Below are 27,179 nucleotides of genomic sequence, written 5' to 3' on the forward strand. Positions count from 1 at the left end.
GAGTTGCCGTAAAAACTTCGAAACTCATCTCTTACAGAGCGTGAATGGAAGCTAGCTGGGTTAGCTTAGTTTTGTAAAGCATGCTAGTGTGGCTGTGTGTGTGTGTTTACACCATGTTACATTTTTTTTGCTTGTTAAGAGAACCAAGCTTTTTACAATGCCCGCTGACATCGTGCAAGTTCTGAGTGAAATGATGAGAGGCATGGTTATTCTTGCATCCAGCTCGTCTAAACCTTCAACAGACATTCTCAATGCACACTGCACATTTCTGGCCTTCAAAATAAGAGCACCGTCTGTCACATCCTGTCTAATTGTGTAAACAAAATAAGGGTGTCATAAAAAAAAATCTTACATTAATAACGCAATTGGAATTACATTGGTAACTACATCTTGCCTAATCACTAGCAGTTTGTTGAAGATTTTGTAGCCATGTGTGCAGAGGATGACACTGCATTAGAAAGGTTAGACAACCCCATTTTTTCTGAAATACTGGGCAAAATTGGCCAGTGATGTGTTGCATCAATAAATGCAATGGTTTCTGGATTTTAAACAATTTTAAACGGAATTTGGAAAAAAAATAATACAGAATTTGGGAAAAAATAAAACAGATTTCTTTGGGCCTTAAATTTAGGCCAATTTTCATGCAGTTTAATTAGTGAAAAATATTTTAAAAAATTGTTCAATCTTTTTTTAAAACTACAATTGGTAACATGCTACCAGCCTGTAGTGGTGTTTTGTTTTTTTTTGGTTGAAAAATATGTAATCTTGACACACAGCGGCTTTAATTATACATTGTGGTTGTCTATGACAATGCACTAGTAGCTGATTTGGTGAAAATACCTAATGTATACTGTAAATTGATCAACACAGTACAGTTGGATATACTAACAAAACACTCTTAATAACCGATGTCCAGCTGCGGCAGGTTCCACCGTCTGTGGGAACATTAACAGGATACTGTAAGTGGTATAGAAAATGGATGGTTGAATGAATTGACTTAATTTTCCTTATATATTGTATCCTGACAGGCGTATTTCAAGTTTGTTACGTTTGTTTTGCAATTTTTTAAAACAAATTTGATGAATGTGAAAAGAACTCGCAAATCTTTCCTTCCCACAAGCTTTTTGGCTGAATTATTCAAGTGACTTGTGTAGCAAATTAAAATTAAAGCATGCACATCTTGGCAGAATGCTCATAAAGTGAGTGCTTTGTACTCTCAAGAGCTCTTCTCATGTACTCGCAGAAAAGCATTTGTTTAGACGGAACTCTATTGTGAAAAGTTTTTCCTCTTTAATATACTTCGCACTGTACTAGTGTAAATGGCTTAATTGGAAGTTATTCACACCGCTTGTCTTCAATGAATATGATTCCACAGGGCTCCAGAATAACTTTTTTTACTGGGAGCATAGTGGCCCCTAACATAAAAATTTTAGGAGCGCAAACACAAAATTTAGAGGAGTTAATTTTCACTGTATTACTCATAAATACTCAAACAATAAATGACAACTGTCTTCTTTATGCACCCTGTTTCTGTCCATAGCTTCTGGAAGGCCTCATTGGTGGCATCAAATACATTATAACTCCAATATACGCCTTCTTTCCTTAGAGTAGAGGAGAGCTATTTGTGTTTTATGTGACTACCATCATTTCAATTGTACTTTGTACTATTTACAAAGCACATCTCCACTCTTAATATTGTGCTCAATGACAAAAACGAGCTCTGAACGAACCGCATTGCTTGTTTGTTTTAAAGACAAAATGTCACTGTTGTAAAAAAAAAAAAAAAAAAAAACGAGACCAAAGACTAGGCGGATAACTAATCCTAGCTACCTAGCTAGCTGCCGCCAGAGAAGCAGTGGAGCCAAGCAAAATGTGTAAACAAAGATGGTAGAATAGTCGGACTTCAACACGAGTCAAACGTGAGTCATTTGCTGACATCGATAGGCTTACACTGTCAAAAGGTGTCGTCAATTGACGTACACATTTTACAGACTATTAATTCTCACCGTAATAAGGGACGTCCCTGGTCAACTCAATACGGAACACGTACTGTAACACGCAACGTATCTGGTCGCACATCTGCGAGTAGATGAAAAATTCACTCTCGATGCCTCATAGTTTAGTCGCAAAATGCGACCATTTAGTCACAGTCTGGATCCCTGCTATTAATAAGAACAAGTAACAAGAAAAGTCTGACTACCTGCTTATTTTATTGGGGAAAATAGGAATTTGCATCAAACAGCTTGGTTAATATTTATTACATGTTTTTGCTTAAAGGGTAGTTTGTTCCAATCTGGCTCTGAGCCTTCTTGTGTGAATTCCATAGATGGCTCATTGAAATGACAGAACCTCTGTGATAAAAACTCAAGTCAAAACAAAGTTCTTTTTGGAGGCTGCAGAGGGTGACGCAGCCCTGCAGGCTTTAACAGTGCATAGTGAGGGGAGAGGCAAATTGCCTTGAGCTGCCTGACAGCCACCGGAGCCACGGCTTCAGGTTTCCTCGTCTGGAAAAGCCACTGTAGCAGACCACATTTGTCGGTGGGGGGTGGTTTATGTACATATACTATCTTGTCTGGCTGTTGCTGTCCTTTCAAACATGTGCCTCCATAGTACTTCCTGTCAAACCCCAAGCGATTTTACGTAAATGAGCCCACCACAACACCTCAAGGCTGTTTCAGTTGGACACATAGACACTTACATGGACACATATGTTAATTCTGACATGGCTTCTCAGCTCACCACAGCTGGAAACTATGCAAGAGACAGCAAAGTTGATTCGTCATTGGCGCTGTGGAATCACAGGCCTTCCCGGATGGGAAAGAGAGTGGTGATTTAATCTCTCTGAAACTTTTTCCACGTAGTTTTTTTTTCGCCTTAATGCTTGAAGATTGACAAAGACAGTCATAAGCTTTAATCACCATTCATGCCTCTCTCTTAATCCATGTCTAGTCACTTTTTTATGCCCCAAGTACAATCCCCTCCTCAATAATTACTTGCAGCTCTGCAGTTATACAAATTGTGTTGTTACTTGAAGTGGCTACAGAACATATGTACTGTAGCTATGCGGTATAGTATACTGTATGTGTGATTTGGTTGTGTTCATTATTTGTAATTACTAACCTTTTAGTCCTGGGCGGTGAACTGAATATTTACAGTTACCGAAATTTACCACGATAACCAACGTCATTTTGCCCAGGTAAATTTGCTGTTTTAATAAAAAAGAAAATAAAAGTAATTTCCGTCTATGTGTAGTGGTATGCTATGTCCATTCCCCTTTAAGACGAGGTACAGCGTGTGTAGTCACGTGGGTCCATCCATCCAGCCTGAACAAGAAGGGAAACAGACGATGAGGGAAGGGCTGATGGTTCAAATGAAGAAGCGGCTGTCCAGTGCCAGCATTTCACTCGCATATGCGCCTAGAAATAGGCTGTGCGAGTAGAAAAAATAAAAAGGGAGCACACGTGCGACTATGTTTTTCAAACCTTTCATTTGCATTTTGCTCCTAAAATAAGTCTATACAAAGTGAATCAAAGTAGAGCAACATTTTGGCACATTTGTATACAAATCTACAAGTCTCCTACAACTTTTTGGTTCACATTGGCAGCTGGCGTTGATGCGCAATGACATCTCAGCCATACAAGCTGCACTTGCTGACGTAGCTAACTAGCGATGTTATCAGTTGGATACTGTAACGCTGCGGGAGAGACGACTGCTCTGTGACGTACTATACTTCTTTCCCACTCATGCTCTAAAAATACTTTTTTTCCGTTTGTATGCATCGTAAAGCCGCTCCGAATGATTCTAAAAACTAATAACACAAATACTGTACTTTAAATATATGGATTTTGAAAGCCTTTAAAAAAAACAAAAAACATGTACGTCATGGCCAATTATGCAATATTGACAATTCACAAATAAAGAACAAGAAAATAAAAATAATAATAAAAAAATAAAAAAATAATACTAAAAATTATAAAAGCGTCTCTATAGGAAACCATGATTAGTTTGCTGTTTTTAAAGATTCCATGCTTTATTTGATGTCATGAATAGATGGTCACATGGCTACAAGAACATGTGAAATTCTCTTTTCATTGTGTAAATGATCATTTTGATGATGGTTATCTATCCAGTTTCTAAAGTCAACATGGCACACACATATAGGCAAATACTGTAACATGGCATTGGAATGTCTGGAATTGAATAGAATTGTTAGAAAAATGAGAAAGTCACTATATTTATAAATGCTATTTATATTATTGGAAAATATTACCTGACACGGTTGTGGTAGGTTGGGTTGATAAACGCCGTTCTTCTTGTGCAGTGTGATAAGTGGCCATTAGTAATGTTATTGCATGAGACATGACGTCAGTCATGTTATGTGGCTATACAGTATGTGTAGCTTAGTACGTGTGTGTACAGGATGTAGTATGCCAGGGTATGTACGATACATTCATATTTGTGGACCGCAGTCCCAGGGAGATTTATTTTGGGTTCCACAAAGGTGATGTTGAGAAAAAGAACACGACATACAAAGTCAGTATGAAAATTGTCATAACCACCCAAAGCACATTATGGAAATGGAGCCTTGTTGCCGCTTTTTGGAGGTTTATTACAGAAGGCTTTTTAGGCGGAATAGGTGCATCCCATTACGTGCATTATATTTCATTGAAAGTAATGTGTGCCACTTGTTCAATAAATCAGCGAAATGCAGTAAATTTGCATTTCCTGCAATTATTTTCAGATGGCAAAGCTATATAGTGGTCTAGGATTAATCATGCATTTATCGTTATCAAGGTAAAACTGCCCAATTTTTCGTTTATTGATTTGAGGTCATATCGCCCAGCCCTACAACCTTTATTTCTCCGGTCATCTGCTGAAAAGACTTAACAGTATTATATATACTCCTGATCAAAAACACGTTGACTAACAGTTGAAAAAGTGCAGGAATTTACATTTTGCACTGTTGGATCTTAAGGAGGTTCGAAGTAGAGCTTCAAAATGCAAAAAGAAGACATGGGCGTGAGACAACAACTTTGAATTTATTTATTGCAAACAACCATTAAAATGGCTGTATTTAAATGCATGCCTTGAAAAAGTAAAATAGTTGCAAAAAATATGTGGATTCAATGTCGTGATCTTTTGATGGCAAAAAAGTTTCTCTTTGAACGCGGTGGGTTTGTTGAGCTGCAAGCAAGCAAGGCCTCTCACAGCGCGCCATTGCTGCTGAGGTTGGATGCAGTAAGACAGTCATATGAAAATTCTTAAAAGATACTAAGCCTTATGGAGCGAATAAATGAAGTGGTAAACCCCAAAAAATGTCGTCCCTGAGCTCGGAGGATCTGATCACGGATCAATCCTCGGCCCAAATAAAGGTTGTTACTGAGTGCAGCCAGTAACCATCAGATGACATTTGCGAGAAAAGGGTTTTAAGAACAAATACGTCTTCAAAGGCCTTGTTTCCTTCACCAACAAAAACATCTTCAAAGGCCTCGTCTCCTTCACCAGCACAAAATTGCCCATTTGGAATTTGAACGAGAGCACCAAACAAGGGACATTGAAAGGTGGAAGAAAGTTTTATTCTCTGATTGGAAGAAAATGTAACCTTGACATTCCTGATGGCTTCCTACGTTACTGGCATGACAAGAAGATCCCACCTGAGATTTTTTTTCCACACAGCACAGTGGAGGGGGCGCCATCATGATCTGTTGTGCTTTTTCTTTCAATGGAACAATGGAGTTTCAGGTTGGGCAGGGGCGTCAAATGGCAGATGGCTATGTGGAGATGTTGCAGGGGCGTCAAATGGCAGATGGCAATGTGGAGATGTTGCAGGGGCATCCCTCATAACTGAAGGCCCTCGTCTGTGTGGTAATGACTGGCTTTTTCAACAGGACAGTGCTGCAGTTCAGAATGCCCTGACAAACGACTTCTTCCAGAGGAATAACGTCACTCTTTTGGACCATCCTACTTGTTCCCCTGATCTAAACCCAACTGAGAACATTTGGAGATGGATGGCAAGGAGGGGCTGACAAAAATGGACATCAGTTCCAGACAGTGGATGCCCTCCATGAAGCCACCTTCACCATCTGGAGCAACATTTCCACTAGCTTCTTGAAACACTGGCATCAAGCAAGCCCAAACTATTTTTGAGGTGGTTAACGATACTCCTATCCTGTACATGTACATATATTCATATACGTTACTCATTACTGAGTCCTTTTTTTAATATTTTATTTCTATTTTTGAGCTATGGTCTTGAAATTTTGATCAGCTGATGAACAGGCTATTTCAGTTTAACAGTTGTTTGTAATAAATTACTTATTCAAACATTTTTTGTCTCACACTCATTTCTTTTTTTTTTTGCATTTTGAAGCCCTACTTAGACGCTTCTTAAGAGCCAACAATGCAAAATATAAATTCTTGCAATTTTTCAACTGGTCTTGAAAGTTTGATCAGGAGTGTATGTCCATGTGAGGAGGTGAGGCATTGATCAAAAGGCTGTTATTCATGCAAAAGTTCTCATCTTTGAATCAATGGCAGCCAAGTGCGTGCTATGTTTCCCCAATGAGATATCTGTAGAAGTGCAGCTGGGACTTCAGCAGTGATATATAAGCATGCACTGAGAAAAGCTGTAGCCCCTTTGTCACAGGTGACATTTTAAACCACTGCCGGGCCTGTGCGAGACATCCAGACCCACTTTCACAAGAGTAATTGTAACATTTAGGCTTGACCTTTGCTCCTGTTTCTGCTTTGTTATCCTTTGCCCTCTTTACACGTTTTAACAAGTCGAGTTCCAGACCCTCCTACCAGAATCTGATTGTGAAGACAGTCTGTAGGGATGTCTGCCAGTCATCATCTTCACAGTGTTTTTGACTGATGCTGCAATTCTGTCTTCCTTTCAAAATGAAGCACTGCAAATCCATCTCCTGAAATAATGCACAGATACTAGCAGGCTTGCCTTGCAAGGTGCCCATCTCCTGCGGGCTTTTGACGTGCAGTGTGTTCGCAAAGCAGACGTTCTAAAGAAACGGGTACCAAAAGGAAGTATGTGGAGGCGCTTCAAACGTCAGCCAGGTACAGAATCTACGCTCTTAAATCCTCCTCTTACCACAAATATACTTTGCAGCTGTTATGTGGAAGTCACTGGAGAGAGGCTCTATGGAAAAAGGAGTGGAGCCAGATGGGTGTATAGCAGTGGGAGGATTTTTTTCCGCTTGTCTGTCTGAAAGAGCCCTGCTGATTTTTCTTAGTGTGCCTGTCATATTGAATTGCTTGCAGTTGCAAGCTATTTTAAATGACATTGGCACTTAGGAAAAAGCCAGTTAATAAAAGCTTCTATATTTAATATTAACATGAAAGATGTATGCACTGTTGGTAGTGTTTTAGTGGGGTTTTAGGGTAAAAGTGTGCTCAAATGTATATTGACCCTTGTTCATGGGGCAAGACGCACAGACATAGGAGTTCACCCTTGGAGGATAATGTGCTCTCAAGGTAGTGATGCGTGTTTAAGAGATTGGCCACGCTTTGCTGCTCATCTCTGCTCCAAACGAGGATGCTTCTTATCCATTTCATCAGCACCACTCCTGGGAGGGTTTTATGACCCAGGCCTCATTACCTCAGCACAAAACAGCAAAATCGTGAAAGTAGTTATTTTTTTATAATATAGCATGAAATTGTTCAAGCTGCATCAATATTGTATTAGACTTATGAATGAAATGCGTTAATCACATTAATAGGTTTCTGTCATATCACCCTCCATGCAGCAAAATGCTGATCTTAATGAGATCGACTGTGAAGAATTTATCTGTGGGCGTTAATTGTCATCATCTCTGCTGGATGAATTGAGTGTAAACAAAAAAATTCTATTTGTTGCCAAATAGTATTTACTGGTATTCCTGGAAAACTTTCCTGTTGCTGTGATAGGAAAAGTTTTCTACCCCTATTGAGAATTGGTGAGTGTCTTTAAGCTTTCTTGACAGACAGCTGCCTATTGCTTACCAAATTTGTTTGGAATAGGTAATGAAAAAAAGTTACCCGTCCTTCAGAGTTTTCAGTGACATATTTGGGGAAAATAAAGCTTCTCCTTTTTTGGAAAGGAGTGTTGTGAGACAGCCGAGGGAGAAGAGAAGAATTTGTGCAATACTCTGGGACAATGCGACTGAAGTTTGAGAGTACTCTGTGACCCTCTGGGATGATTCCCATGATGCAAACATTGAACTTTGAGAGAAGGTCGGGGCTTGCTTGCTATGGTGTCTATGAAGGAGGATGTTTCTTCAGTGGCTTTGAAATAATCTCGCACATGTTCTAAAATGTAATAGATGGGCTATGACACTTGGACCCATCACGACTAGCCAAATGATGACACAATATATGTATTAACTTGTCCATTCCCTAAAATAATTAAGGCCATGTAATTTCAAACATTTTATCTTCAGCAACTAAGACCGAAGTCTTAGAATCCTGTGTGTCGTTCCGATCATAGCAGTAGCCACATCTGTAGTCAACTGAGTTTTCCAGCGGCACATTTTTCTCCGCCAAAAACTCCTTCACCGCATTATAGATGTCAACTCCCCTCGTAGTAGGAGCAGTAGAAGAATAAGGGGCAGAAGAAGTTCTTCTTTTGTGGAGAAATCATCAAACACCATCCTGATACATCCTGGATGCTCAACCACCTGCACAGATCACGGTCCAGCTGGTCGGAGAAGTTTCTGGACACCGCCGACACTGATCTAACCATTGTGGTTGCCTCCAGTTGAAGACCGGAGAGAGCGGAGATTACATCGGTTCCATATTTCTTGTCATCATGTACAGTTTTATCAACTAGCAACATTGCTTTTTTGATAGCCTCCCCGTCTGAAAAGGCCTTCTTTTTCTTAATCAAGAATTGCATAGCCCTATATGAGGCTTCTATTGCTTATTGGGAGTTTTTAACCGGCCTCGTGAAAAAAGATTGCTCTTTGCACAAAGCTGCCTTTAACTTTCTGCTTGTAGTGCGCTGCCTTGTGGGTAGTTAGCATGGTAGCTTGTGTGACATGTTGTGAAATGTCTCTCCACATTGTGCTGCTGTGCAGTCGCCCACACGCAGACACACGCAGGCTCCTTTCACAGTGGTAAAAAAAAACAACCTCTACCTCCCATTTATCGTGAAAATTTGATGTTTTCTTTCTTTTTTCTTCCATGTTTATGGGGGACAGTCATCTCATTTTCGCTGTCCCTGCTAGCTTGTTTCCACCATGTTTGTATGAACTCCACACATGCTACGTTTGGGTCATGTGCACAATACTGACCTTTGAACTATACTATAAGTGTATTAAACATTTTTAAGTGTTTTTTTTATATATTGTCATTTCCAGTTTACATGTAAGTGTGATTTAAACAAAAATAGCAACAAAAAAAATAGATGCAGCTCACTGGTGACACCATTTGAGCTATTTTTAGAACACGCCGGCAGGTGACTCGTGGTTGTTCAGGGCACCAGTGGGCACCGTGTGGTTGACCCCTATGCGGGAGGCTAGCAGGCTAAAGAAGGCGTTTCTCCAAGTCGCATCTACATAATTCACATTACTTGCCTGTTGTAGTTCCAGTAACGACCTACGATCATATATTGACTTATGCTCACCTTGCTTCAAGTTTTGAGGTTGGGTTGACTGTCGAAGCTAGTGCTTCCGTAGTCAAACAAACTTTTGCGTCTCACAGGACGGCCGAAAAAAGTGCGAAACACTTGACAAAAAACATTATCAGTGAAGCATAAAGACATAAACATGTACAAACTGTGGGCTTTCTATGTGGATCTTCTATGTTGTCTTTCTTCACCATCGTCTTCTTGTTTCAGAACGTTATTACTGGGACAGCAAACTGCATATTCCCACCGCCAACTACCAGGATGTCCTCAACGATGACAAGGCCGCGCTGGCGTGGCTTGTGGCATTGAAACGCGTCGGCATGGTCTACTTGAAGGGGGCTCCGGCACAGCTTGGCCAAGTGGCCAGACTCGCAGAGAGGATCGGTTATCTCAGGCTGACGTTCTACGGGTAAGACCCAATGACGCTCGGCCCTTGCACTCCTGTCAGCAGTGGCCAAGCCACTGTTAAATAAGCTTTGGGCTCACTAAATCTTCAAATGAGTTTTCCACCAAACATGATTTAGTTGGCGACAAGCCCGGGAAGTGTTATTAAATAAAAGTAGATACATTATTTATATACTTTTTCCTGGGATTCCAAATACAAAGCCAAAGTTTGTGTGAAAGACTTTTATTTACCACATTGATGTTTTGGAAAATGTGTGTTCTTTTCAATTATCTGTAGGTTTAATTTATTTGGGTTTCTCTGGGAAGCTAGGAGGGAGTCCTCTGGCCCTTTCATCTTGCCGGAGTTTATCGCTTTGACTTATTAGTTGAAGACAGAGATGGGGAAAACAAGCCAAAATCATTCCAGACGCTTTAAGCCAGAGGAATTACCTGGCGCACTCAGTCAGAACAGAGGTATGGAGCGTGACGCCTTTCCACTGCCAGAGGATGAGCTCATAGAACTGGAAGTAAAGAGCTGTCTGTTTCCCAAAGTCGGAACATGGGAGCTAACGTTACCCATTAGCACTCCGCTTTTGTTGTCTCTCAATGAATGGTTGCGGTGGCAACATCGGGAAGTCCAGGACGGCTGCAAAGTTCATTTGATGTCTTTGCTGATCTTCTGAAGGCAAACTGAAATACATGTCATGGGGTTGTTGTTTGATCTACACCAAGCACAAAGCACAGTGGAGGAGATTGTGTTTTCGCCTATGTTTTAATAGTTGTTACCAGCATAAGTGTATGTGTGAAGCAGTTTAGCCTGGGACAAAGAAGAAACCTTTGGTCCAGGATGTATTCTTTTATCCCAATGGAAAATTAAAAATAAATGGAAAATGACGGCCAGAGCCGCACAGTGGTTAGCATGTTGGCCACACAGTCAGGAGATCGGGAAGATCTGGCTTCGAATCTCCGTTGGGCATCTCTGTGTGGAGTTTGCATGTTCTCCCCATGCTTTTGTGGGTTTTCTCCGGGTATTCCGGTTTCCTCCCTCATTCCAAAAACATGCATGTTAGGTTAATTGGAGACTCTAAATTGTCCATAGGCATTCGCTTTCGTTGAGCGTGATCTATAGTGGTGATTGTTGGTAAAGGAGAGACAGTGAGAGGTTATCATCACAAGTTGACATGTTTGCCAGTGTAAACAAGGAAGTTGTAGACGGAACGGAAGAGGGCACACTGTCAGAGCTACGAGTGCGTATGAGAGTTGTGCTGTAACAGCAAGTTAAGATATTGTTACAAGTTGCTGTTTCTGGTGTGTTTACATAAACAACAAACATAACAGTGGGTAGGCGATGCCAGGACACATTTGATCGCTTTAACAGTCGACGTGAGTGTTCAAATTCGACTAAAATGACGATGATTGGCTGAAATGTGCGGGGAATTTGCAGGGATTGGGCAAAGTTGCAAGGCCATGCATAATTTGTAGGTATTGATTGTGAATTGGCGCAGTTGCAACATGGCAAAATCCTGAAGGGTCTGCCTGTAGACAAAAGGCCAAAAATATCTGGGGGACAAATTCAACAGCAGACTCTGCTTTAAAAAAACAAACAAACAAGAACAACCTTCATTAACTGCACAGCAAAGGCATTTTCCACATAGTCGACTATTTCTTGCCCAAACAGATGATATTCCACTAACTGCTAAGCATATGACACTAAGCATATACAGTATACTGGTCACATGACCTACTATTACTGTTCTTCCTCAGCGGAGGTCTATGCTCCACTAAGTGCTCTTGTTCATGTCATGTTGACATTGCTGTCCTCAGGCACACATGGCAGGTCCAGGACAAGTACATGGCAAACAATGTGGCCTACACCCCAGGAAGACTCAGCCTCCACACTGACTACCCTGCATTACACTTTGCACCTGGGGTAAGGAGAGTGAAAGTGACATGCTTTATTTTGAGGCCTAACATATGTGGCACCACTTGTGAACGCTCCTCTATAAGATGGTTTGTAATGTGTAGTACAAGGAGCATGTTGTGTGGTACTTTGTGTGTAGGTGCAGTTCCTGCACTGCATCAACCAAGCCGAGAAAGGCGGGGAGAGCGAGGTGGTCGACGGTTTCCACACGGCCGAGCAGCTGCACAGAGAAGACCCCGAGGCCTTCCACACGCTCACCTCACTCCTTGTGGACTTCACTGACACGGGGACGGACTACTGTGACTTCATGCTACAGTCCAAGAAGAGCATCATCGAGTAAGTGAGGTTGACTTGTCAGATAAGCACAAACACATACCAACATGCACACACGCAATGCTTGACATTCTTGGAGCCACAAACACAAAAAGTGCACTTCATGGCGTTTGTGACAGATTAGAAAGAGAACACTGCCATCTGCTGCCCAACGTTATTACATACACACATGTGCAGATCTCCATTTGTAGTGTTCACATGCACTTACTGCACTGGACGCTTCATTAGGTATGCCTTCACAATTTCATTCATGTGATGCAGTATAAACCTGACCAACCAAGGCTATATGCCAAAGAATTAAAAAAAATACAACTCTTGAATGGGGTGTGATTCAATTGTGCAGGTGTGCCTAATATTGTGTCTACCAAATGTATGCATATCCTCTTAGTAATACAGTAGATACTCACTTTTGTCGAAAAACGGAAGTAATTGAGAAGCCCATAACAATGTCTATTTTGACATCCAACACAAACCAACAGCCGCTTATTAAGCCAAGCGCCTCCCTCACTCACGGTGCAAGCACACTGCGGGTATTGGAATAATGCGTGCCTTGCGGTTTATAAATGAGTCTTGTTTTGCATGTTTATTAGTGTGTCAGCATCTATTTTGATACCGGCATAGGCTGTGTGGTACAGTTCCATTGTGTGATCCACGTGTTATTTTGTGGTTACACCGTGACTGAGGTTGACAAGCTCCTGTTGGTTTGTGGTGTGTGAGTAAACTGTGTAAATATCAAGCGGATTCACTGCATATAACACCCTCTCAAGCAAGTTGAAATTTGTCTTTGACTACTTTTTGTACAACTGACATTTCACAGGTGGCAACACACAACAGGGCAATTGAGCAATTGAAAAAAAATCTTTCCATAGTTGCTTTTTCCCCACTTTTTTCCCTCCCTACAAGTCCACTCCACACACAGAGGACATTGCAAATATTGCATTTAAATTACATATTTGGAAACAGAACAATACACAAAATGAAACATACTGTACACACACAATCAGGCAAAGAGGTCAAAGATTCAAGATTTCCAGTTCAGTAAGTCTTCTGGCCAACAGGGTGACAAAGGCAAAGGACCACGTGGATTTAGTTTTTTTTTCAAATCAATCAAGCCAAAAAGGCTCTGGGGTGAAATAAGTAAGATGTTAAGTGTGTTAAAGATTTCTGACCAGAAAGTGGCAACCCCAGGATAGAACCAAAACGTGAGAATGGCCGTCTGGGGATGGTTGACACCTATTACAAACGTTGGTGATGTTGGGGTAAGTATGAGATCATTTCAGAGGTTTTGTGCACCAAGTGCACATTGTAGCAGTTCATGTCTTGCTCAAATTGAGGAAGAGTGAACTAGTCGCAACACTTGTTGCCAGTAATCATCAGGCAATGTGGTTCCTAGTTCCTGTTCCCAGGACTCCTTGGTGTTGAACGATGGGCTGTCTGTATTAATAAGGCCATAGATAACACACACTGACACTTTTGTTCTGCATCAAGGGCTAATGGTGAGTCAAGTTTTCGGGGGACGACTAGGAAATTAGGAGTTTTGAGTGCAGATAAATAAAATTGAGAAAAATGGAATAGGTGAGTGATAAGCAAATCGTATTTCTTTGAGAGCTTAGAAAAAGACATAAAAGTCCCGTGTTTGTAGAGGTTTGGTTGTTAAGGGTCCACCCATTCCCATTTTGGCTGATACTGATTTTTTTTTCATAACTGACAGCATACACCTTCAATGTTCCAGTCTTATTTTGTTGAAAAGCATTGACCAATACCAGTGAAACAACGCAAACTTTACTTTACAAACTGCGCATTCTCAAATAGAAATGAAAAGTTTTGAAAAAATTCAATTACTGTACATCAGTTCCTTTAGTCTTTTATTTTTCACATTTTAAAAACAAACGTCGCACAGCAGATAACACTGCAGACCTGATTTGGGCCGCTTACCAAAAATAAAGTGCAACCAAAAATGGCTGGTCGTTCAATGCCATGAACATTATTTTCCTCGTAGTAGCTCGATCGGCCGATCACTGATTCCCCCCCCATCAATCGGCCAGCCGATCGATGCATGCTTATTGGTTAGGCTTTTGTCAAACCACATCCGAAAGGTTGAGTCACGAAGGCAGAAACAGATGATTATTAATAATGGGGGAGAGGTCAGAAGCCCTGTAAAGACCCAGGCTCTTCCCAATTTATTCCAAACTTTGACCGTGTTAAATGGAATGGATTTTCTACCAATAAACAGCCCTAATTATGATTCTAAGCACAAAAAGGCAGGTTTTCCCACAAAAAAAATCCACAAATTTGCAAGGTTGCGAATATGCGGGGATCTACTGAATTGTAGTCAAACTGCATGAAACACCACCAAGGCCAAGACTTTGAGGAGCTGAAACAGCAAGACCAGGTTAAGGTTTACATTATAACATTCGTAAAATTAGTTTGAATGTAGTTTTTCAAGAGTGAAAATACAGTTAATTATGAGACAAGATCCCCAAACATGGTCGGCTAGATGGGGTAAGTTGTCTATGTGCTGATTTTACTCTTTGCGTAAGTTTGAGAATCCACATCAACATTTCCTTTCAATGACTTGCCGAAAATGAGCTTCATGGATACTTCATTGTTGGAAAACACACAGCAGTGAAACCTGATATTTCATATCTGAGTTTGGACTTGAGCGTTGTTTGTTTTGGTTTCTCTTCATCTTTTGACTTTGGCATGCCTGTGTGTGTGCAGCGTCAATGCCCAGGGTCAAGTTGTGAGAATAAACTACAACAACGCCACCAGAGACTCAGTGCTGGACCTCCCTCTTCATCAGGTCCAGCCTTTCTACAGAGCGCTCAAGGCCTACGTGAACATTATGAACCGACGTGAGAATGTGGTCACCTACAAGATGGAGCCAGGTCAGTGTGTGACAAATTCATATTTGGTTTGAAATACAACTCTTTGTTCCGAGGAAGCTGTGATGTGAAGAGTCATGATGTCAAGGTCATGCCAATCTCCTCTCTCTTTGTCTCTCTCTCCAAATGAAAATGAAGTCTGACAAAGCCTCCAGTACCTCTTGGGATGATACACAGAGTGTGTCCTTGAGTGAGCTCAAAAACTAAATGATCTGTGCAGCCATAGACAAGTCATTAGTCATTGTTATGTTCAATTACAGACCAATTGTTATAACGTCACGTCACATTTAAGAGTCACAGATCAGACTGACAGCCCTGGTCTGATAGTCTGGTAACAAGCAGTGTCCGAGTTGTGTGCAGTCATGTACAGATTATACTTGTCAACCCTTTCGTTTTCCCGGGGAAACTCGCGTATTTTGCCCTTCCTTCCAGGCGCCCACCAACTTTAAAAGTCTCCTGTATTTTTCCTGTATTTTTACTTTCCTTAACTTTCTGATCCACTCTGTAACACTCGGGCAACATACAGTGGTGTGAAAAAGTGTTAGCCCCTTCCTGATTTAGGTTTTTTTATTTTATTTATTTATTTATTTATTTATTGCATGTTTGTCACACTTAAAATGTATGTTTCAGATCACCAAACAAATTTAAATATTAAGTCAATGACAATGACAACACAACTGAACACAAAATGCAGTTTTAAATGAAAGTTTCTATTATTAAGGGAGAAACAGAATCCAAACTTACAGGGCCCTGTGTGAAAAAGTGAGCAGAATTCATGGTTCCATTTATCACAGAAGCTCTGATCCTGAAGTCCTGAAGCAGCAAAACAGCCCCAGACCATCACACTACCACCACCATATTTTACTGTTGGTATGATGTTCTTTTTCTGAAATGCGGCGTTACTTTTACGCCATGTAATGGGACACACACCTTCCAACAAGTTCAACTTTTAGTATTTTCCCAAAGGTCTTGGGGATCATCAAGATGTTTTCTGGCAAACTTGAGTCATTAAGTTCTTTTTGTTCAGCAATGGTTTTCGTCCTGGAAATCTGCCATGCAGGCTCTTTTTGCCTAGTGTCTTTCTTAGAGGCCTGCAGTGCTTTGGATCTTGTTGTGGGGTCTATTGTGACCCCTTGACCCCTTGGATGAGTCATTCCTGCATACATTGCTGGTAATTTTGGTTGGCCGGACACTCCTGGGAAGGTTCACCACTGTTCCATGTTTTCGTCATTTGGCTTTTCGCCAATGGCTCTCACTGTGATTTGCTGGAGTCCCAAAGCTTTAGAAATGGCTTTATAACCTTTTTCAGACTGATAGATCTCAATTACTTTCTTTCTGGCAGGGGGAATGGGGGGGTTCAGTACAGATGAGTCAAACAGTAGCACATCACATAGTACAATTCACAATTTTGCATGTCCAAAAAAGAGTAGGAAGAAGCAAAGCTTATTTAATCCTACCCCTCATCAGTTTCACATCAATTGCAATACATTTATTCACCTCTTGTTCTTCCAAGTGTACTTTGTAAGGCTACATGACAATGTAGTGCAATCATAGCCAAGGTTTTTACTTACTAAAAGGAAGCTAGAGGCTTAATAATAACTGTTAAAATGGTTGAAAGAGTTTGATAATGAGTGTCTACAGACCATGCACTCACCACAATGAAGAGTTAATAGTCAGTGTAGTAGTGGTTAGATATTGTATTGTATGTAAACAGTAGTTCAGGTCTCTTCTTCTTTGTATTTTGTGAACATCAACTGCTTGTACTTTTTCTTAAAATCGCTCATTGTTGTGCATTGTTTGAGTTCCTTACTCAATCCGTTCCACAACTTGATTCCACATACAGAAATGCTGAAAGTTTTCAGTGTTGTCCGTGCATATAAGTGTTTTAGGTTAAATCTTCCCCTCAGATCATATTTCTCCTCTCTTGTTGATAAGAATTGTTTTACATTTTGGGGTAGATGGTTATTGTTTGCTTTGTGCATCATTTTTGCCGTCTGGAAGTTTACTAGATCCGCAAATTTTAATATTTGTGATTTTATAAATAAAGAGTTTGTGTGTTCTCTGTAAGCAGCATTATGACTTATCCTAAGTGAACTTTTTTGTAGCACAGTCAGTGACTGGAGTGCACTTTTGTAGTTATTACCCCATAACTCGGCACAATATGTTAGATATGATAATATCAGTGAACAGTAGAGCGTATGTAGTGCTTTTTGGTCAAGGACAAATTTAGCTTTATTCAGTATTGAGGTGTTTTTTGCCACTTTATGTTTTAAATTTTTAATGTGAGATTTCCAGTTCATCTTCTCGTCTATTATAACCCCGTGAAAATGTATTTTCGTTCACCCTGTCAATGTCTACACCATCAATTTGTATTTGCTGATACGCTTCCTTTTTACGCTTACCAAATAACATTACTTTAGTTTTACTTAGATTCAGTGATAGTCTGTTTTTATCAAACCATCTTTTTAGTATAATTAGTTCATCTGTGATTTGTTGTACTAGCTCTGGTGTGCTGTCTCCAGAACATAATGCGGTTGTATCGTCTGCAAATAATACTAGCTTTAGGTCTCTCGGGACTTTACAGATGTTGTTTATATATAGATAGAATAGATTTGGTCCTAGGATTGACCCCTGGGGAACGCCGCATGATATGTTTAACCCCTCAGACGTATGTTCTCCTAGCGTCACATATTGCCTCCTGTCAGCTAAGTAGCTTTTAACAAAATTCAAGACTAACCCTCTGATTCCATACCTCTCTAGTTTTGTGATTAGAATATCATGATTAATTGTCTCGAAGGCTTTTGTTAAATCCATAAATACTGCAGCCGCGCACTTCCTGTGATCTATAGCGTTGGTGATTTCCTCTGTAATTTCAATTAGTGCCATGGAAGTTGAAATGTTAGTTCTGTATCCGTATTGACTGTCCATGAGTAACTCATTTTTATTTATACAATTTTCCAACCTGTTAATAGTTTTTCAATTATTTTGGAAAATTGTGGCAATAAGGACACTGGTCGGTAGTTTATGAATTGATGTTTGTTTACATTTTTAAAAATTGGAACTACTTTAGCTATTTTCATTTTGTTTGGGAATTTACCTGTCTGGAATGACAGGTTACTAAGGTACGTTAGCGGTTGTGCAATCTCATTTATAACCCTTTTTATCATTTCCATTTCTATTCCGTTGCAATCGGTTGATGTTTTCACTTTGAATTTGTTAACAATATCAATGATTTCCTTTTGTGTAACGTTAGTGAGGAACATGGAATTGGGATTCCTATCTATAATCTCATTTCTTTCCTCTACTAGTGGGTAATTTGGGATCTTTGTTTCCAGTTCCGGTCCAATATTTACAGAGTAATTGTTGAACTTTTCAACTACCTGATTCATATTATCATATTTATCATTTCCATCTATAAAATAAAGAGGGTAGTCTGCTTTCTTAGCACCGTTTCGTATAATACTGTTTAGAATGCCCCATGTTGCTCTAGTGCTGTTTTTGTTCTTGTTTAGTAATTGACTATAATATTCTTTCCTACACGCTCTCAAAATGTTTGTTAACTTATTTTTGTATGTTTTATATATTTTTCTTTAGTTTTTTGAATAATAAATCTCCTATATAGTGTATTACAGGCATTTAGTAGTCCCTTGGTCATCCATGGCTGATTTCTCTTCCTTTGCTTATTAGATACTTATTAGATACTTCTCTCAGTGGACAATGTCTGTTATAGCACTTCATATAAATATTAAGAAAGTGTTTATATGCCTCGTTCACATCATTCTCAATATATACGCACTCCCATCTTTGTTTTTCCAAATCTTTCCTAAAAGCGCTAATACTTTCCTCTGTATGTGATCTTCTGAATGTCCTGATATCGTCCTTCTTTCTCTTTTTATAGTTTTCATTATAAATCGTAAACACCGGAAGATGGTCAGTAATATCATTAATTAACAGTCCACTCGTCGTGGTGTTATCAAAATCGTTGGTGAATATATTATCAATTAATGTTGCGCTGTGATCTGTAATTCTACTTGGCCTGGTGATTTTAGGATAAAGACTTAAACTGTTCATTGTATCTATAAAGTTATCTATTCTGTTTTGCTTATTTGAATTCAGAATACAAAGATTATTTTTTGGCTAATGTCTGTGAATGTTGCTTTGATCCAATCCTCAAATATTTCAATGCTAGACTTAGGTGTTCTGTATATACAACTTATTAGTACATTTTTACTTTTCTCTTTACTGATTTCAATAGTTATGCATTCTAGAATGTTATCGATAGCAAATGACATGTTCTTTACTACTTTATTTTTCAGATTTTTATCCACACGGCCACTCCTCCTCCACTTTTGTTGTTCCTATTGACGCAGTTCATGTCATAGCCTTCCAACTCAAAGTCCACACCTTTGTTGACATTAATCCAAGTTTCTGAAATAGCGATTATTTTAAAGGGTTCCTTAAATAGACTCGGGTATTGTCTGATGTTATTATAATTTGCATACATAAATAATTTGCATACAACTTATTGCCTATATTAAAGTTGTCATTATATTGTTCATCTGTATAGTAGCAGCAGTCATTTCTGATATGAGAAAAGACGTTTGTGTCTGGGTCTATGTCTTCCTCCAAAATGTTATGAAATGTAGTAGTTTATGTCCACATGTATTAACCAGCTACCACTATCATGAGGTCTACCATGTGCTATTATAAGTAAAACAGTTGTATTATATTACTTTGTCCAGATCCTTCAGACTCCTGACCATTAATACTTTTGCTTGTTCTGGTGTTCCGTTTAACTTTGTGTAAATTTTGCAGTTGGAGGTCCAAGTTGCTTGTGTTTTTTTTTTTCTTTCCGTAGATATCTAGCTCTCTTTGCTATTTCCGCATTATTTTTGGTCAGGTTTTCATTAAGGGTAAACATTTGTTCCTTTAAGCATCTTACCTTGCCGCAATAATTGTTTTTACATTTTCTGTTGAAAAACCTCATGATGATGGCCGCTGGTTTGCTTTAGTCTTTCTGTGGGAAAGGATGACAGGCTTCTATGTTGTCTATGTGTACAGGTCCTTCTAAAAAAATGAGCATATTGTGAAAAAGTTCATTATTTTCTGTAATGTACTGATAAACATTAGACTTTCATATATTTTAGATTCATTACACACAAGTGAAGTAGTTCAGGCCTTTTATTGGTTTAATATTGATAATTTTGGCAAAAAAGTAAAGAAAAAACAAAAATCCCTATCTCAAAAAATTAGCATATCATGAAAAGGTACTCTAAACGAGCTATTAACCTAGTCATCTGAATCAACGAATGAACTCTAAACACCTGCAAAAGATTCCTGAGGCTTTTAAAAACTCCCAGCCTGGTTCATTACTCAAAACCGCAATCATGGGTAAGACTGCCGACCTGACTGCTGTCCAGAAGGCCATCATTGACACCACCAAGCAAGAGGGTAAGACACAGGAAGAAATTTCTGAGCGAATAGGCTGTTCCCAGAGTGCTGTATCAAGGCACCTCCGTGGGAAGTCTGTGGGAAGGAAAAAGTGTGGCAGAAAACGCTGCACAACCAGAAGAGGTGACCGGACCCTGAGGAATATTGTGGAGAAGGGCCGATTCCAGACCTTGGGGGACCTGCGGAAGCAGTGGAGTCTGGAGTAGAAACATCCAGAGCCACCGTGCACAGGCGTGTGCAGGAAATGGGCTACAGGTGCCGCATTCCCCAGGTCAAGCCACTTTTGAACCAGAAACATCGACAGAAGCGCCTGACCTGGGCTATAGAGAAGCAGCACTGGACTGTTGCTCAGTGGTCCAAAATACTTTTTTTGGATGAAAGCAAATTTTGCATGTCATTCGGAAATCAAAGTGCCAGAGTCTGGAGGAAGACTGGGGAGAAGGAAAAGCCAAAATGCCTGAAGTCCAGTGTCAAGTACCCACAGTCGGTGATGGTCTGGGGTGCCATGTCAGCTGCTGGTGTTGGTCCACTATGTTTTATCAACGGCAGGGTCAATGCAACTAGCTATCAGGAGATTTTGGAGCACTTCATGCTTCCATCTGCTGAAAAGCTTTATGGAGATGAAGATTTCATTTTTCAGCGCAACCTGGCACCTGCTCACAGTGCCAAAACCACTGGTGAGTGATTTACTGACCATACTGTGCTCAATTGGCCTGCCAACTCTCCTGACCTGAACCCCATAGAGAATCTGTGGGATATTGTGAAGAGGAAGTTGAGAGTCACCAGACCCAACACTGTGGATGAGCTTAAGGCCGCTATCGAAGCATCCTGGGCCTCCATAACACCTCAGCAGTGCCACAGGCTGATTGCCTCCATGCCACGCCGCACTGAAGCAGTCATTTCTGCAAAAGGATTCCCGACCAAGTATTGAGTGCATAACTGATCATAATTATTTGAAGGTTGACTTTTTTGTATTAAAAACACTTTTCTTTTATTGGTCGGATGAAATATGCAAATTTTTTGAGATAGGGATTTTTGGTTTTTCTTTACTTTTTTTTTGCCAAAATCATCAATATTAAAACAATAAAAGGCCTGAACTACTTCAGTTGTGTGTAATGAATCTAAAATATATGAAAGTCTAATGTTTATTAGTACATTACAGAAAATAATGAACTTTAGCACAATATGCTAATTTTTTCAGAAGGACCTGTATATTAATTCCTTTATCCTGCAAAAAATCTACTACTTGCTGCTCGACAAAGACCTTTAAAAATAAAAAGTTTCATTTACAAACTGCATTTTGTGTACAGTTGTGTTATGATTGAAAATTAGTTCGATCTGAAACATTTAAGCGTGACAAACATGCAAAAAAGTAAGAAATCAGGAAGGGGGTAAACACTTCTTCACACCGCTGTAGACATAACATACCGTATCCTGCAGCCAGCAAAATAACATTCCTTATTTCCCCTTATTTTCCCTTATTTTAAAATGCAAATGTTATCAGGTATGATGTAAATATCATCTTCAGTTAGTCACCTACTAGAGGCCACCTCTAGAGAACGTGAATTAAAAATGATAACAAATAGAAAATAACACAGCCTGCTGGAACAGATTGTGCTCCATTTCCAAGGGTCTGCTGTAACTGACTTTACGAGTGGAAACATGGGTACCCCAGGGAGTCTGCTGTAACCGAGATTTTACGAGTGGAAACATGGGTACCCCAGCGAGTCCACTGTAACCAATTTTACGAGTGGAAGCATGGGTACCCCAGCGAGTCCACTGTAACCAATTTTACGAGTGGAAGCATGGGTACCCCAGCGAGTTTGCTGTAACCGATTTTACGAGTGAAAACATGGGTACCCCAGCGAGTCCGCTGTAACCGATTTTACGAGTGGAAGCATGGGTACCCCAGCGAGTCTGCTGTAACCGTTTTTACGAGTGGAAACATGGGTACCCCAGCGAGTTTGCTGTAACCGATTTTACGAGTGGAAACATGGGTACCCCAGCGAGTCCGCTGTAACTGATTTTACCAGGGGAAACATGGGTACTACTAGCTATTTGGGACCCTGTGGGGAAAAATCACTTTGGCACCCACCAAAAGACTAGACTAGAAAAAACAGACTAGTGTGCTACCCACACTGGTGTGAATGAATGTTTAGTTGTGGTCGAAGAGGCCATAGGCGCAAATTGGCAGCCACGCTTCCGTCAGTCTACCCCAGGGCAGCTATGGCTACAGATGGAGATTACCAGTGTGTACCAGTGTGTAACCTGAGGAGTGAATAGCGGGTTTGGGTACCTTGAAAGTAAAATTTCTGTGAGTTTGGGACATATACCTCTCACCTTTACATCATCTCTTATGTGCTCACACTCCAGGCGACATCATGACCTTTGACAACTGGCGGCTCCTGCATGGCAGAAGGAGCTATGTCAGCAGGCCGGACAGGTTGCGACACCTGGAGGGCGCCTACCTGGACTGGGACGAAGTCATGTCTCGCCTCCGAATACTCCGCAAGTCAGTCGACGAGGCAGACGCCACACGATGATTAGCCGTGTACACACAGCCAGCTCTTAAAGTTAAAAAGTAGTTTACAGCATCAGGATTACATCAATGAAGATTGTGTTCGATGTTTGCCTCTAGTAGCTGACACTAGTTTGGGCAAAGTGCAAACATATCAGACCAGGAACTTTAAACAATCATATAATAAAATCCAAGACAATATCAAGTCAATATGTTTCGGTAAAAGCTTTTCTTTCTACCTTCAGTGCAACATGCCAATGCAAATATCAATTATTTATGAAAACTGCAGTTTTAACAGATTGCAAATGTATTTTTACAAGTAAACTTTTAAAAGAATGAGATTGAATTGTCTTTAAAGTTCCTTTTTCTCCCATCTTGTGCCCCACAATGTTGTCGCCTTCATGCTTATTTCTTGTTTGTACACAGAGAGGAAGTCTAAATGTAAAGTCGCTTTACTTTGGAAGGGACTTAACCTCCAACCTGAAGGTGCACAAACAGAATGCATCATCAGGTGTCCTCATCTCCAAACATGTGAGTAACTGTGGCTCATTTTTGCTTCATGGTGGTTTCTCATCTTGGTTTCTGCCAAAACACAACAAAGTATACAGTGTAGAAAGTATTTAGCCACCATTAACTTTATTGTTTCATGATTGTTTCTTCGCAACAATCATTTGGACGCAGTAAAAAGTAAATGAAAGGAAAGGAGCAGGAGTACAGTGGATCTTGGTGATTCAGCATTCACAGTTTTCCTTTAACGTGTTTTTAGCGGCCTGATAAGGCTCTCTTCGCTGCCTGTCATCTCCTTATGCAAATAATAATAACCATCCATCCATCCATTTTCTGCGCCTCTTGTCCTCACTGGGGTCGCGGGGGTATGCTGGAGCCTATCCCAGCTGACTTGGGCGAGAGGCAGGATTCACCGTGGTCGCCAGCCAATGGCAAAATAATAACATGACTAAAATTTTAAACAGTACAGAATATTTAGCAAAAGAGATCTCTCAAGAAGCCTTAAAATAGAAATGCATGCAACAATCAAAGCAATTAGTGCAAGATTTAACTCCACTATCATAATATAACAACATTGAGGAAAACAAGCTCAGTCGTTCAGTTTTCAATGATTCGTCCATGACTCGCATGTACAGTATAGCTCACGTAGTCGTTCAGTTGGGAATGATTCGTTCATGACTCACATTTACACTCATGGCGAAGATCAGTGAAACACGATTCTTCGCCGACCGGTGAGTCAAGGTACTGAGACTCTTCTGGAGTACTCGTGATTCAGCTCGGGCAGGAAGCGGGACATGAGAGTTGATTTGAGGCAAGCAGTTAACGGTATGATCTGTTAGTTCATGATTTGCACATTTCAACTCTCTTGCCATCGACCATGAGCCAAAATGTAGCCTGCTGGCTATCAAACAGATGACAAATTGCGGTGGAGGTCTGCGGTCATTACAGTATTGCTAAAACAACGCGGTGGCCTAAGACGGTTTGTCCTGTGGGATTTTTACAACCAAACCACCAGTGAGCAAACAATGATTACAGTTGACACCATCATAACTACTTGCTGTTAGTATACACAGTCTGCTTTTACCTTTTCCTTTCTGTTGACTTATTTGTACAGACTGTTGAATAAGACAAATGAGTCAGCCACACTATTTGCATGGTAGTCTTCTTGTGCCTTTTTCTTCCACTGGTCTTAATTCAACATGTGCTGCATTATTGTTACTCTTCACAAAACTTCACTGATTGTCTCTGTACTGTACCTAAAATAAACCAAAGTTAGTCGTACTTCATCCAAAGAATGACAAACCACTCCAGTTTGGACAACTTTATTATACATATTGCTGAAGCTGTACATATTCTCTTTCATACGTTCTCTTCGCACGACAGCAGCCGGTCAACACAATGACGAACATGACCACTCGAAGCACAACGAGCTTTGAACAAGCTTTTCGATTTGAATTGAGTGGAGACGATCCAGGCGTTCTTGTCACATTCACACAGAGGAGGTGGCTTTTTTTTTTTTAACAGCAGTGGAATGTCCTACTTATTCACCTTTACAGTCACGTGACTAAAATGACAGGCTTGTCGTACCGATATTTTTGACTTGGATGACGAGGACACTGGAGAAAATGTGACGGGTGACAAGTACTTGTATTGATAGTGGTACTACTCAAGTGTAGTATCACCTTTCTGTAGTCTATTCACACTTTCAGGAAATCACTTATGTCACAATATAAAGAAAAAGTTCACCCTGTGAAAGCCAGGTGGGACAGGAAGCTGGCTGGAACTACTTAGTATTGCACATGAAGCAATTCAATAGTTGATATATTACTTTCTTGGAACTATACAGCAACAATTTATATATTAAATAAATATGATATATATATATATATAAATATATATAATATTTATTTTGGAATCATGCTAGACATGATCAACAGCAGAGCACAGACGAGGTTACAGTAAAACTAGAACAGTAATTGTGGTTTAAGCATGACAAGTCTGGGAGTGTTGGTGGTTTGGACAGAGTGACATCACAGCAACTATGCACATCATCACAGGAAGTAGCACTTCTATGGGAGGGTGGGGGTGCATGGGACCTGCATGCACTTGGTTCCATCTCTATTGTATAAGAACATTTTCCAGACTGAAGACACAAATGGACGAGGACACAGCGTGATGACATTTCCTGGGATTTGGGGAGGTGGGTAGGGAAGGGTGGATCTACACGACAGCGGAGAAGAAGAGCAAGTATTTACACAACATCACCCGGTACAGTCAAACACCTAGACGGAGGGTCCCAAACAGGCCGCTATTTACACGGTGCGTGTGCTTTCATGTCGCTAAGGGATTGTCTGTGGTGTTTCAGCCGTGACGCCACCTCTAGTAGAGGCACATGGAGGGAAAGAAGTTGGGTGGGGTCAAGGTTGGGGAGGGGTGCACTAGCTAGGCAGGGGTCTTGGCGATAGAATCTTGGCTTTTCCGTCCGCCTCCTTCCCCTTCACAGCTGCCACGTAGGAGAAAAGGCAGAGGACTGAGTAACAGATCTGATGTGCCTGCAGGGGAGGAGGAGGAGAAGCACGAAGGTCATGGAGCAGCTCTTGGTGTCATCATGCACTCTATAATACAGTTTGGTGTGCTGGGACAACTTGGGCCACGCTAAAGTCCGGCATGTTTTGCGAGTGCGAGCGCACCAACGACTGTAACGCCATCGCTCCTCGCAGGTTCTTCAAGAGATTGTTTTTTGGGTTGTTTTTTTTTTTTTACATTAAGTTGTATGACATCCCCATCAGCAGTGTAGTCATCAATAGGGACTTACTCTTAGTTAAGTTGGTGGGGCCACTTAAGTAAAGATAAGTTTGCGTTCTCAAAACAAAACATACACGTTCAAAAGAGTGATAGATAACATCTGCATGACAAAAATGTCACCTGGAAAAAATCAGTTATCACTGCAACATCTTCACCCGCGCATGTAAACACTGCGGAACACAGCGCGCAGTGATGGGACGGGAGACAAAGTAACACCGAACGATTGTGAGGTCGGATTTTTTTTTTGAGGAGGCATCTTTGCGATGCACATGTATTACTCTTTTGAACACATATTGTTTTGAGAATTCAAACTCTTGACTTAAGTGGCTCCAGCAACTGACCGGAACTACGTTCCTCATCACCGAAATCTGGCTCACGGGACGAAGTGATGAGTAAGTCACTGTTGATGCACTCCACTGCAGATGGAGATGTCATACAACTTCATGTCAAAAAAATCCCAACTATCCTTTTAATTCATTCAAAATTTAACTCATTCAAAATACTGTAAATTCTGGTGTATAAGCCGCACTTACTAAATTTAGAGGAAAAAACAGATTTCCACACCATAAAATGGCGTATCACACTCACAACAACCCTGTCAACCCATTGGAAACTACAGGAGGTCAGTAAATATAACAGTAGAACAATATAACAGTGTGACTCATGGTGTCATCTAACGAGGAACACCAAACTAATCACACAGCAACTTAACACTCAAAAGGTATACCTCAGAAATATACAAACATGTACCAGTGC

The 27,179-nt window shown here is 40.4% G+C and overlaps 2 protein-coding genes across 24 annotated transcripts in view; one reads left to right on the forward strand and one right to left on the reverse strand.

Annotated features, from left to right (window-relative positions):
* The window catches only part of bbox1 (butyrobetaine (gamma), 2-oxoglutarate dioxygenase (gamma-butyrobetaine hydroxylase) 1), a 41,755-nt gene extending 16,261 nt beyond the window's left edge, over nucleotides 1–25,494 (forward strand). For both annotated transcript variants that reach the window (XM_054771095.1, XM_054771096.1), the window contains exons 4-8: nucleotides 9,830–10,028; nucleotides 11,828–11,933; nucleotides 12,064–12,260; nucleotides 14,979–15,145; nucleotides 22,967–25,494. In XM_054771095.1, coding sequence (XP_054627070.1) covers nucleotides 9,830–10,028; nucleotides 11,828–11,933; nucleotides 12,064–12,260; nucleotides 14,979–15,145; nucleotides 22,967–23,136 — 839 coding nt within the window. In that variant the 3' untranslated portion in view covers nucleotides 23,137–25,494. The remainder of the gene's footprint in view (nucleotides 1–9,829; nucleotides 10,029–11,827; nucleotides 11,934–12,063; nucleotides 12,261–14,978; nucleotides 15,146–22,966) is intronic.
* madd (MAP-kinase activating death domain) overlaps nucleotides 24,925–27,179 on the reverse strand; it is a 62,368-nt gene continuing 60,113 nt past the window's right edge. For all 22 annotated transcript variants that reach the window (XM_054771070.1, XM_054771068.1, XM_054771078.1 and 19 more), the window contains one exon: nucleotides 24,925–26,170. In XM_054771070.1, coding sequence (XP_054627045.1) covers nucleotides 26,057–26,170 — 114 coding nt within the window. In that variant the 3' untranslated portion in view covers nucleotides 24,925–26,056. The remainder of the gene's footprint in view (nucleotides 26,171–27,179) is intronic.

Source organism: Dunckerocampus dactyliophorus, chromosome 3 (genome assembly GCF_027744805.1).
Source record: "Dunckerocampus dactyliophorus isolate RoL2022-P2 chromosome 3, RoL_Ddac_1.1, whole genome shotgun sequence".
Lineage (NCBI taxonomy): Eukaryota > Metazoa > Chordata > Actinopteri > Syngnathiformes > Syngnathidae > Dunckerocampus > Dunckerocampus dactyliophorus.